A 13,180-nucleotide genomic window follows, 5' to 3' on the forward strand; every position below is an offset into this window, starting at 1 on the left:
AGTGCCCAGCGGCTGAATGGACAGGGGCGTGAAAGACCGTCCTTTCATAGACAATGAGAAGGGGGAGGGCGAAGGAGTTGAGGAGGAGGGGTGGATGGACCGAATGCAGTGATGTAATTTGGAGAGTTAACTCTACCACTGCTGGATTACTTCCAAACCTGTACTACTTTCTTCCTTTCTTTCTCCTGTGGATCACAGCAGGAGATATTAGGCAGAATGTTAGGAACTGACATCCTCAGTCACCATTCACTTCTAGTGCATCTTTTTTTCTATACAGTAAAAAAGATTGATGACTGAGATTGTCTGTTTGGAACAACATGCGGGTAAATATTGACAGAATATTCATTTTTGGCTAAACAATCACTATAATTCTTGATGGTCTCTACATTGTCACATTATTTTACTGCCCCCTCTTGTGGCAAGATGGTGACACATCAGACAAAACAGTGTCCTGACAACCAGGTAGTGATGGGATAAACGAACCTTTTTAAAGCTTCGAATCAATTGAACATTGCAAAAATATTCACAGTTTCGAAGCGCTGGAAACACCACACTCTATGACGCCTACTGGTCAAAAGTCTGTAAATGCAACAAAAACTCAGGCTAAAACATGCGCAAAACAGCTTGTAAAAACCCATTGCAAATGTGTTATTGAAAGTGTAATGCATTAAGTACAATAAAAATGATCAAATACCATTAAATATGAAGTGTCCGTATAATATGTGTTTTTAAAAATATATTTTTATATTCGATTGCAGGGCTTGTTTTATTTGTTTTATGAAGAGCTTGTATATAGAGACCAGTAAGAGACTATTAACTACTTTTCAACCTTTTAATTACACAATGTCTCGGTAAAAAGGTCTACAAATGAATGACATAGCTCCTAAATCAGGTAAAAAACCATAGACGCTGTTCTTATCTCAATGCACTCACATAATTCACGGGTTTACAGAGAGCATCGCCCCCCAATGGCAAACCATTGAATTATTTTTTTTATTAAAGAAGAATGATTGAACATTACAAAAATATTGAAAGCAAACCATTAAAATTTCGAAACCTCGAAGCCTCGTTTTTTTTAAATCACGTGACGTTTGATACATGGTCCGAACCACTGTTTCTAAACAAAAGATTCACATAAGTTGTGCTGAGCATGTTTCTGTCAATGTAAATGCGACATACTGTTCATTGGCCGCTATAGGAAGAAGAATAACAAAGTACAGTAAACGGTAAAACTTTTTTAAAACTGCACTACAAACCAGTGTTCATATTTAAGATAAAACATTGATGGTTAGACACACTGTGACTAAACTAGACTAAACAAGCTGTTTAGCTAAAGTAGCTGGACACGGATGAGACCAGAAGCCATGACCCATTAAATTTACAAATGGCCATGCCCACTCTTATAGGAAAAATAAGTTGGATAGAGTTTAGGGTTCTTTATTCCCTCTCTTTTGTTTTTTTGAAATCTGTAACTGACACCTCATTACTGATTTTCTGGAGTTCAGTGATCCAACTAGTGAGGAGGTAACTCATCATTCTATTATAGAGGCCTACTGTCATTATTTTACATTAAATAAAGTTATTTTTTTCTTTGCGCAAAAAAGTATTCTCGTAACTTTATACAATTATGGTTAAACTTGAACTACTGATGTCAAGTCACATGGATTATTTTAATGATTTTAATGACGTGCTCACTATACGTTTTTGTGCCTTGACTGTGCAGGACCCTTGCTGTCTATGGAGGTTCAGAAAGCTTCAGATTTCATCAAAAATATCTTAATTTGTGTTCCGAAGATGAACAAAGGTCTTACGGGTTTGGAACGACTTGAGGGTGAGTAATTAATAACAGAATTTAAATTTTTGTCTGAACTATCCCTTTAATACTTTAAACACAGCTGTGTGCTTCATATTTTCAGTAAAACGATTATTTATTGAGATATTAAGACAAACAACAGCCAACCTAAATGCAGTCTTTTTATTGTAACTGAATAAAAAAATCACAAAATCAGCCATTCTTTCCAGTGAGTTAGTGAACATGACAAGACTAAACTTGAAACTTCCTCTGGCAATGCAAACCACAAAACGTACAACAGTTTATGCCATAGGACAGAGAAGAAAACAGTTTTGAAAGATGTCTCTTACTCTTTCAATAATAATTGACAATTTTATATTTCACTGTTAATAAACTTCTCTAAATGTAGAATGTCGAATGAACAGTACATAGAACTTCAGACATCTCTTCATTCATGAATATGATAGAAAGTATTAGTGTTGTAAATGAGGCAACATGTTCTGCTTTCTGACCAAATTCTGTTATTGCCAACTTCTGAATGCCACAAATGTCTCTGCGCAGTCTGACTGAGCAGATTTAATCATACTGCTGTTTTCTGTGTTTGGGGATTGTGAAGGTGAGCAGGTATGGAAGAGGAGTTGTGCTATTCAACAGTGGTCTTCAAACCAAATGACAATGACAAATCAAGTACAGGTATGTTTTTTTTTTTTTTTTTTTTTTTTTTTTTTTTTTTTTTTTCTGGTGATGGCAAACAAACACAAAATTTAACCATTAGCTAACCACAATATTTGCTCAGTTTGCTTGGAATATTTAATGAGTGGTTTATTTGTATTTTTTATGTTTAAATGCTCAGAATGTAAATAAATGAATGAATTAATGTTTGTCTTATTAATGTTAAAGTGCAACACTTAGAGGAGTCTGTATTGTATGCTGAGGTGAAAGTAAAGCAATCAACTTCAGAGACACCTCCTGAGACCCCAGGTAGAGATAAGTCAGAAAAAATACTATTTATTTTATTTTTTACACTATCAGATTTTTAAGTCCCTTCTGCTCACCAAGCCTGCATTTTTTTTATCCAAAAAAACAGCAAAAAGAGTAAAATTTTGAAATATTTTTACTATTTAAAATAACTGGTTTCTATTTGAATATATTTTAAAAGCTAAAATTTTTTTTCTTTTTTTCTCTTATTTGCTGCTTATTTGCTGCTCAAAAAACAGCTTGTTGAAAACAGCTGAGTAGAATTTTTTTTAAAGTTTCTTTAATAAATAGAAAGCTCAGAAGAACACCATTCATCTGATATAGAAATCTTTTGTAACATTACCATGTCTTTATCATCACTTTTGATCAATTTAAAGCATCCTTGCTAAATGAAAGTATTAATTTCTATAAATTCTTAATGTATTTTGAAATACATTGAAATAGAAAACAGTTATTTAAAATAGTAATAATATTTAAATCGTACTGTTTGACTAGAGTCATGCTATTTTCCTTTTCCTTTCTTTCCTGTGCAGCTGCAGATAATCTATTAAACAAATCAGTTTTGCCAGGACATGATTCTTTGACTGAAGGTACAAAAAGAACTATATCTATCATTTCATCTTAACAAAACAGAACATCTTTAAGTCTTAATTTGTCAAATGTGGCCATGTACTATCATGTGCTTGCACTATTGGACTCAAACTAGTGTTCCTCTCATTCAGAAAAAGACGCCGCCACTCCGATCTCTCCAGCGTATAGACGGGCTACAGTGTTTCTGGGGCTGCTCTGCTTCCTCCTACTCACTGCATTAACAGCTGTCAGCGTTTTTAGTAAGGATAAGTACTTATTTATAAACAATACCAAAATATCATTTAGTGCTACATTTGCATGTCCACATTTAGTTGCGTTCTAGCCCTAAGCAAGGAAACTGAAAGACCATGTTAAAGTAAAAAACAAGAAGTGAATGAGTACTCCTGACGTAACCTCAAAATTTACAACATAGAAGTTCACAAATGCGTCAAGAAAAATGAAATGCTGCTGTGTGACAACACTGGAAACTTTTTCATGTGTTCTATTGTCTTACATCAGAAACGTGACACTTCCTTACAAACTGATGGGTGCAATATAAGCCAGTGGTGTCATAACTAAACTCCTAAATACTAAAAAAAAAATCACAGAACCACTGTATTATAGTTTAAAATAGTCTATAAGTACTTTAGATTTAACTAACAATTTTTTGTTTCTTTCTCTGCCTTGCAGACTACATTAACATGTCTAAATACAACAATATTCTGGTAAGAGCAAAGCCTGAACAACATACAACACAACAAGGGATAGTTTAACCAAAAATGAAGATTCTGTCGCCATTTACCCTCAAGCCTATATGCATTTAATAAAAGAAGATAGGCTACAACATTAAATATTTTGAACATTGGCACTATATTGGCAGCACTTAATGTAAACAATGCCACTGAGCCCTCTATTCAACTGTTACCCACATTATTCAAAATATCTTTTGGGTCCACTCCATACAGAATTTCATACAGGTTTGGAACAACTTGAGGGTGAGTAAATGATGACAGAGTTTTTACTTTTAGGTGAACTATCCTTTTAAATTAGGGGTCACACGATAAATGAATTCATTCTGCGATTTACACAAATGCATCCAAATTTCTTCTTGAATCGATTTTTTAGTTTTTAACAGCAGATGGCACTGCATGCTTTGGAAGCAGCCGTACTCCGCTTGCATTCAGCTCCTAATACGTCCTCCTTTACACACAAGATGAAGCGAACAAAGACTATTGAATAGGGACTTTGAAGCGAACCACAAGTGTTCACAGTGGGCTTTATGAACAAAAAAATTACAGATAATGTACTCAATCCCTTGTCATCCAAGATGTTAATGTCTTTCTTTCTTCAGTCTTGAAGAATTTTTTTTTTTTTTGAGGAAAACATTTCAGGATTTTTCTCCATATAATATATTTATGGTGCCCCCGAGTTTGAACTTCTAAAATCCAGTTTAAACGCAGTTTTAAAGGGCTCCAAACGATCCCAACCGAGGAAGAAGGATTTTATCTAGCGAAACGATGGATCATTTTCGAAATAAATTGACAATTTATATACTTTTTAACTTCAAATGCTCGTTTCTGCGATGCGCATGCGTAGTCTGTGTGTGATCCGGGCGCCTAGAGCGCCATCTGCTGTTACAAACTAAAAAATCTAATCCAATCGATTTATTCTGGCACCCCTACTCTAAATAGTTTTACATTTCCTGTCTCACTTTTAATCACAGAATATTACTTTATATAGGCCCTGCACACTAAAGAGAAAACCAGCAATCTGCAATTACTGGCAAACAAGGAAGTGCTGGAGCAAGAGAGAGCAAGGCTGATGACACAGGGTGAACAGATGAACACCACACTGCACTTAATACTAAAAAAAAGCTACTTTTTAGTGAATATGTACTGTCAGTCTACTGGAAACGGTAAGCTTTTTTACTGAATCTGGAATGGCGTCTAATGCAGTCTAATTCCCTGCAGTTAACCTGAGTTATTCTCCATCACAGGGGTCCAGTGTACACCTTGTCCTCAAAAGTGGATTCAGAACGGCTCCAGCTGTTACTATTTCTATAAACCCAAGCCCTGGAAAACGTGGGAAGGATGTCAAGAATTCTGCCAGGGATATGGAGCTCAGCTGGCCATAATAGACAATGTGGAGGAACAGGTACAGTGCCTTGCGAAAGTATTCATACCCCTTTGTTTTTTTACATTTGTTTTACAGTTTGTAATGTTGCTTAAATTGCTTCTTTTTTTTACATCAATATACACTCCATACACCATAATAGCAAAGCAAAAAACAGATTTTTTTACATCTTTGCAAATTTATTAAAAATAAAAAACTTCCATTGCATAAGTATTCATACCCTAATCTGGGACACATTAGATTTAGCTCAGGAGCATTCATATTGCTTGTAGATGTTACTACACTTCGAGTGAAGTTAACCTGTGGCAAATTTAATAATATAAAAGGTCTAACAGCTGAAAATGCATATCAGCCCTGAGGTAAAACTAAAAAAAAAAAAAATGCCTGTAGAGAGCTCAAAAACAGGATTGCAGCAAGCCACAGATCAGGGGAAAAGTTCAGAAAAAAATCTGCTGCATTGTAGCTTTACAAAAGCATCTAGTCTTCCTTACCCTTAATAAAGGTTTAAAACAACCAGGACTCTTCTTAGAGCTGGCCTCCTGGCCAAACTGAGCAATTGATGGAGAAGGGGCTTTGGTTAGAGTGGTGACCAAGAACCTGATGGTCACTCTAGTTGAGCTCCATGATCATATGTGGAGATAGGAGAAACCTACAAAAGGAGAAACATCACTGCAACACTCCACCGATCTGGGCTTTATGGCAGTGTGGCAAGACTCAGTCCTCTCCTCAGTGAAAACACTTGTAATTTGTAACGGACCCTCAGACTGTGAGAAACAAGATTCTCTGGTCTGATGAAACTCAATTCCAAGCATCATTAATGAAGGAAACCAGGCACTGCTCATCACCTGCAGAGCACCATCCCAAAACTAAAGTATGGAGGTATCAGCCTCATGCTGTGGGGCTGTTTTTCAGCTGCAGGGACTGAGGGACTCATCAAAGTAAAAAGAAAGCTCAACACAGAAAAACATAGAGATGGCTTTAAAGGGATAGTTCACTCAAAAATGAAAATTTGATAATTATCTGCTTACCCCGAATGCATCCAAGATGTAGGTGACTTTGTTTCTTCAGAAAAACACTAACGAAGATTTTTAACGAAAACCGGTGCAGTCTGCCAGCCTTATCATGGACGTGGATGGGCACCAAACCTTTAAAAGTAAACAAAAACATGCACAAACAAATCCAAATTACACCCTGCGGCTCGTGACGATACATTGATGTCTTAAGACACAAAACGATCGGATTTTGCGAGAAACTTAACAGTATTTATATCATTTTTTACCTTTGATACACAACCACGTCCATCTGTCATGAGCACGAGTTTGGCATCAGTCACGTCACATGTGCACGCGCTCTGGCGTAGAATACGCAAACGCCGGAAGGGGAAATCAGTGAAAAGTCCCGGATGAGTTTGCGCAAGCAAACGTAATCTTTTAGCTTTAAATCGGTTTAAACAATCAGGATACGCGCAAGCAGGGCCGGCCGCTGGCATAAACGGTCTATGCGGTTGTTTAGGGCCGCAACCACTAGAGGGGGGGCCACACGATCAGTGTGTGACTGGATTTTTGACCTTCTCTTTATTTTAATATATACTACAATCGCGGAAATATATCAGTTTAAACAGACGTATCAGTACAGGGGTGAAAAAAAAACTAGTAAAGTAAATAAGTAAGTTTGTGACCGCTCCGGCGCTCCCTCCTCCGTGCGTAACCATGGCAACAACGCAGCCGGCGCAGCGGTCAGTAACCGCGGCATTGTGGGTATCGTTATTTCGCAAATTAACAACACAAGAGATGGCTCCTAAAAGAAAATTAACTATTAATGGGTGTTCATTTGTTGCCTTTATTTATAGACCTTGTTATATGCAAGTTCATTGCTTTTATAGTGTAAATTTGTTGACTTTATTATTTATCATTTTGAATATTTTCCACTTATTAATCATTGCTATTTGTCAAAATATTTTAGTTTTTATTGGTGTTCATTTGTCATTGTTTTTACTTAAAAGCTTTGTTACATGCAAGTTATTTGCTTTTATAGTTTAAATATGTTGATTTTGTGATTTTGTTGATTTTGACTATTTCTTATTATTTGCAGTGCTTTCAAAATTTGATATATATTTTAATATAATGAGACATTGTTTTAAAATAAAGTAATATAGTTGTTGTTAATTCAAGTGCATGTGTGTTCATTCAGTTACGAGCAGTGGTGTTATTTGGGGGTTGCCCTGTGAGTGTTTTGGGGCCACACACAAAATCTTGCTTAGGGCCACCAAAATCCTAGGGCCGGCCCTGCGCGCAAGTAATTACCATTTTGAATAGCCACTATACCCACAATCTCTGTGCTCTGTGTAAACAATGAGTGTCGTATACATGCGACAGATCGCTTCCGGCGTTTGCGTATTCTACGACAGAGCACGGACAAGTCGGATGATCTCGTGCTCATGACAGATGGACGTGGCTGTGTATCAAAGGCAAAAAATGATATAAATACTGTTCAGTTTCTCCCAAAAACCGATCGTTTCGTGTCTTAGGACATTAATGTATCGTCACGAGCCGCAGGGTGTAATTTGGATTTGTCTGTGCATGTTTTTGTTTACTTTTAAAGGTTTGGTGCCCATCCACGTCAATGATAAGGCTGGCAGACTGCACCGGTTTCCATTAAAAATCTTCGTTTGTGTTTTTCTGAGGAAACAAAGTCACCTACATCTTGGATGCCCTGGGGGTAAGCAGATAAACATCAAATTTTCATTTTTGGGTGAACTATCCCTTTAATGAAAACTCATTACAGAGCATTTAAAACCTCAGACTGGGCAGATGGTTCACGTTCCAACAGAAACTAAGCACACAGCAAAAGTGGCTTATAGACAACTCTGTGAATGTCCTTGAGTGGCCCATCCACACAGCCTGGGCTTAAATCCAACAAACATTTCTGGAGAAACCTGACAGACAGACCCCATCCAAGGTGAAGAGTTGAGAAGAAAAATAGCAGATAATTGCCAGATCCTGATGTCCAAAGGTTGTTGCATCATACCCAAAAAGACTTGAGGCTGTAAAGGTGCTTCAACTAAGTACTGAGTTAAGAATACTGTATGAATACTTATGCAATGCACTTATTTCAGTTGTTTTATTTTTAATAAATGTATGAAGTTGTGATCATTCTGTTTTTTCTTAGTAATAATGGTATATACTGAGTGTAGACTGATGTGTACTGTTTTGAGTACTGTATGATTCCACATGATTATAACACTTCTCAACATATGGCAATTTAGGAATTCATCAATCAGCACACCGAATCATATTATGACAAATATCATGGGTACTGGATCGGACTCTCTAAAAACCAAGAAAATACTTGGGTCTGGACCACTGGCGCTAAACTTCAGGGAAGGTAAATGTAAAAAAATAAATAAAAGGAAAAGGATTTAAAAAAATATATTAATTAACAGTAATTATTACTGTAGTATTAGTTTTCTGTTCAACTGAAAATAATTTTCCTTTTGATAAACCATTAAAAAAAAACAATCAATAAAAAATAATGAATCGGTTACAGTTAAAATGCAATTATCTGATGCTTTCCGTATTTCCTTTCAGATTCTGGGTCAGTGGCCCCTCAGGAAGCTACAGGAACTGTGTTCTGTCAATGCCCAGCACAAACCCACTGAAAAGCTGGATATCAGAAAATTGCTACATGGAAAATAGATGTATCTGCGAAGTGGATGCTTTAACGTGGCCTACCTTCCTTCAAGCCCAACGAAACCAAAGTGACCCCTCAACATGAGCAGTAGACAGAACAAAATCCTCATCTCAAAAATAAGTTTATTTTACAAACTAGTTAAAGTTGTTAATGTTTCAAGTTACAGCTCAAGGAGAGACAAGCATACTGTAGGTAAATGACTTAACTTCACCATTCTTCCTGTTTGATCAAACAGCATCCAACTTTAATGCGACTGAAAAAACTCTTCATCCACACAAATCACTCCAAGCTCACAGTTCATCACATTTTTGTAATTATGGATATGCTATTTAATATGCATTATACAAATGTACCAGATTAAAAACATTTCATGTCACCTATGGGTCTCAAGCTTTAAACATTTACCATAATGTGCAAGAATAAATATGATGAATATGAGTGCTGTATAACAAACGTGATCTGAAAACGCTTGCCTGAACACAATTGTCTGATACTGGAGAACTGATCCTATAATTTCATCACCAGCCCAGATTCTGATCATCTCATTGAGTTTGTAATGAGTTTGGCTTCATACGAGTTCACTCTTTGCCCTTTTTTTTCTTTTTCTTCGGCACAGATTCATCAAACTGCACATTGTCTAACACCTCCTGTTCTTCCCTTTTGCTTCTTTTCTTTTTTTTGCTTTTCTTCCTGTCGTTCTCCTGTCCTTCTGTTTGTGTGTCTATTGTCTGTGCTTCGTTGCTAGTGTCCATCACGGTAGTTGAGTTATCCACATCTTCGTAGTGCTCCCTGGAGGATTTCTTTTTCTTTTTCTTTTTGGAGGCATTGTCAGAGGTTTGTTGATACTCAGTATTGCCCTCCTGTGGTTGTTTGCTGTGTGCGTCTGTGGAATCCTCACTGATCTCTTCTACCACTTCGGACCGTTTTTTCTTTTTCTTCTTTTTGCCTGTGCTATCATCCATCAGCAGGGGTGTGTCTTGCTCCTCTGATGTGCGTGTGAACTCTACGCTGCATTCTCCATTAACACAATCCTCAGGTGTTTCTTTTTCTTTGCGATTTTTCTTTTTCTTCTTCTTTGGCTCTGTATCTGCGATCATATCATCGTTCACAGAAGCACCATTAAAGTCTTTCCTATTTTTGGGTTTGCCATCCTCTGTATCGTTATTCGAAAGGATCTGTGTTGTTATTTTATCTTCATGGATGTTATTCTCTGATGGTTCCTCCTGCCTTTTTGATTTGTTGCGTTTTGTTTTTTCTTTAATATCTGAATCTTTCTCAGGGTTTTGACAATCTGTGCTGCTTATGGATGTTTCAGCAGTGTGGTTCTTCTTACCATACTTGTTTAAGAACTCCTGCTCCTGCTGGTTAAGCCGGGCCAGTTTAGCACTCATAGTAAGTCCATGTCTGGCTCCTCTATTCACACAACAAACAAATACAAATGCGTTTAAGTAACCAACATATCTAACACAGTGTTGTATATAATATAAATATTTATACTTGAGGAAACACACATATATATATAGAGAGAGAGAGAGAGAGAGAGAGAGATTTGACTTTTTGCTGTACTTTGGAACGAATAAGTGCAGACTTGGTGAGCAGAAGAGACTAAAATACATAAAAAAAATCTTACTGTTCAAAAACGTTTGACTGGTAGTGTGTATATATGATATGATATAGACACAAACACACACACACACACACACACACACACACACACACACATATATATATATGTATATATATCTTGATAATAGTTTGAATACTAAAATGATTACAAATAAAAAACTTCAATAAAAATGAAGTTAAAAAACTAATACAAAAATGACTAAATTAAATTGAAAACCAAAAATTTAAATGCTAATTCAAGATATTAATATTTTATAATATAAAAACTATCTATGATTCATGTCCTGCTCAAATCATAGTGCAAAACTGAAGAGATTAGAGCTTACTTGTGTGCTGTTCGTCCTCCACAAGCTTTCAGCAGATCTGCATCTGATAGGCTTAAAAGAGACAGACAGAAACACACAGATTTGAGCTGGCTGAAAGCATAACTCAACTTCAAAAGCATCTCTATTGCTTCTACATGTAGGCCTATATAACAAAAATGTAATAAATATTCAATAAAAGCTACAAGACTTTTTAAGTGTGTCAGGATTTTGTAATATTGGCAGCTCATACTTGGTAGTGCTGGAAAGGTCCAGTTTCTGGTCCTCATCTTCAGAACTGCTGCTGCTGTCATCTGAGTGAGAGATTTTTTCTAGCTTCTCACCTGACAGCAGCGTAGCTGACTAAGAACAGAGAAAGAACACTTTACAACAACTGCACAAAGCAAATACTGAATCGCTGCTGTATATTTTTATTTCATTGATTATTTGTACCTTGATAAAACATCCATAGAGCATGGACTTGGCTTGCTGAGCCTTGCGTGGCTTCTTGTTGGAGATCAATTCATCACTGCTGTCATCTGACTTCTTCACCTCTACGCCATTCTAAACCAATAACAACATCAGATGAGCCAACAAAACAAACATGTCCCCTTGAACACAAAACCCAGTTTTCTATATTTTTGAACAACTTTAAAATTGTTTCGTGTTTACTGAAGGAGAAATTACAGTCTTCTCACCCCTGCATTTCCTAATCTAGCTTTCTAAACAACTTGTAAATATTGTTAGGTCTGAGACAAACTTCTTGTTGTGTTTTGTTTATAAATGACTTTGGATAAAAGATAAATGAGTAAATGTTACACATAAAACTAAATTGCGATAAATATAGTTGCCAAATGTGATTTGTAAGGTTTACCAAAAAAAATAACACCTGCTTGATGATTTCTAAGTAATCGCAAAAATGTATTTAAATCCTCTTCACATGACTTACCTGCCCTGATTCCACAACCAGACTGGACGAGGCTTTGTTAAAAACGTGGTCCCACCAGTGGAAACTGAATTGCTCACCTTCCTTATGGCCAATCTGAATACAAAATAAATACAAACATTTAGTGCATATAAGTGCTATAACAGCTGGTAACTTCAAATCTCAAAAGCTAGATAAGTAAAAACTGTTTCGACTGAAAATTTAGATTTAATCACAGGAATAATTTACATTTTAAAATATATTCAAATAGTAAACAGTTATTTTAAACAGAAAAAAAATATTTTGCAATATTACAGCTTTTGCTGTATTTTGGATTTTAAAAGGGCTTGGTGAGCAAAAGAGAATTCTTTTAAAAAAAATCTTTACAAGACTGTAAACTGCAAAAGCTACAGAGTGGGTTGAACCAGTTAGAGCCCCATAACAATCCTTTATACATAACAATAAATGTTTAAAAACAAAACCATGTTCTCTCACTCACCCCTCCTTTATCACATTTAATTTTGACTTTAATAGCTTCTGAGATGCCATTCTCTGATCTGCCCAGACCTTTACCTACAACACAACAGTATAAATATTAGCATCACCAAACACACTTGGCATGTGTCAGTAGATTGTTTACACGGATATGTCAATGATTATGCCAGATAATAATTTCAATTTATATGAAAGTTAAGAAACGGAGTCATACAGTAACATAGACAGAATTGTGATGTATAAAAACGCCTGCATGGGTCGTAAAATCCGTTCTGATTTTACCTTTTTCCCATCCGTGTCGCAAAAGCTGCTTCTCAGCGAATTTTAGTCCTGTACTTTTTTCTTCGACCATATCTGCCATTTCCTGAATAACTTCTCAGAATGAGCACGTGAAGCAGTTCGGATCAGGCAACTTCACGTATAGCTGTTAATACAAAGTAATTTCTTAATCTGTCAAAGAACTACAAATCTAATAACACATGTAGGGCTCATTCCGCAAAGAGGAAAATAGGCAATAATCGCTACCACGCGTTCAGTAAGTGAGCAGACATGACACCGGCACGATTCGCAACTACAGAAAGCGAAAAGGGTCAGCGCTCTTTATTAACGAAACGCGTTTTCTGAAGGCAATATTTTGCTTACATATTTATATATATATAAATAATATTA

General features: G+C 36.2%; 1 protein-coding gene across 1 annotated transcript; it reads right to left on the bottom strand.

The window, feature by feature from the left end:
• Positions 1-9,376: 9,376 nt before the first annotated feature.
• gpatch4 (G patch domain containing 4) lies at positions 9,377-13,064 on the bottom strand. The gene is made up of 7 exons (XM_073847546.1): positions 12,794-13,064; positions 12,516-12,589; positions 12,041-12,133; positions 11,545-11,655; positions 11,345-11,454; positions 11,116-11,166; positions 9,377-10,576 (listed from the first exon to the last, which is right to left on the bottom strand). Exons 1-7 carry the CDS (start codon positions 12,870-12,872, stop codon positions 9,742-9,744), a joined length of 1,353 nt encoding a protein of 450 aa, XP_073703647.1. The 5' UTR covers positions 12,873-13,064; the 3' UTR covers positions 9,377-9,741.
• Between the last annotated feature and the right edge of the window lie 116 nt (positions 13,065-13,180).

The sequence above is a fragment of the Garra rufa genome, chromosome 9 (genome assembly GCF_049309525.1).
Source record: "Garra rufa chromosome 9, GarRuf1.0, whole genome shotgun sequence".
NCBI lineage: Eukaryota > Metazoa > Chordata > Actinopteri > Cypriniformes > Cyprinidae > Garra > Garra rufa.

What these genes read in the sequence shown, in the direction of transcription:
- gpatch4 (XM_073847546.1), bottom strand. Translation starts at nt 12,872, where the DNA reads ATGGCAGATATGGTCGAAGAAAAAAGTACAGGACTAAAATTCGCTGAG. An exon ending in TCTATGGATGTTTTATCAAG is followed by an intron (nt 11,455 to 11,544) that starts GTACAAATAATC and finishes CTCTGTTCTTAG; the next exon opens with TCAGCTACGCTGCTGTCAGG. An exon ending in GGAGGACGAACAGCACACAA is followed by an intron (nt 10,577 to 11,115) that starts GTAAGCTCTAAT and finishes TTGTGTGAATAG; the next exon opens with AGGAGCCAGACATGGACTTA.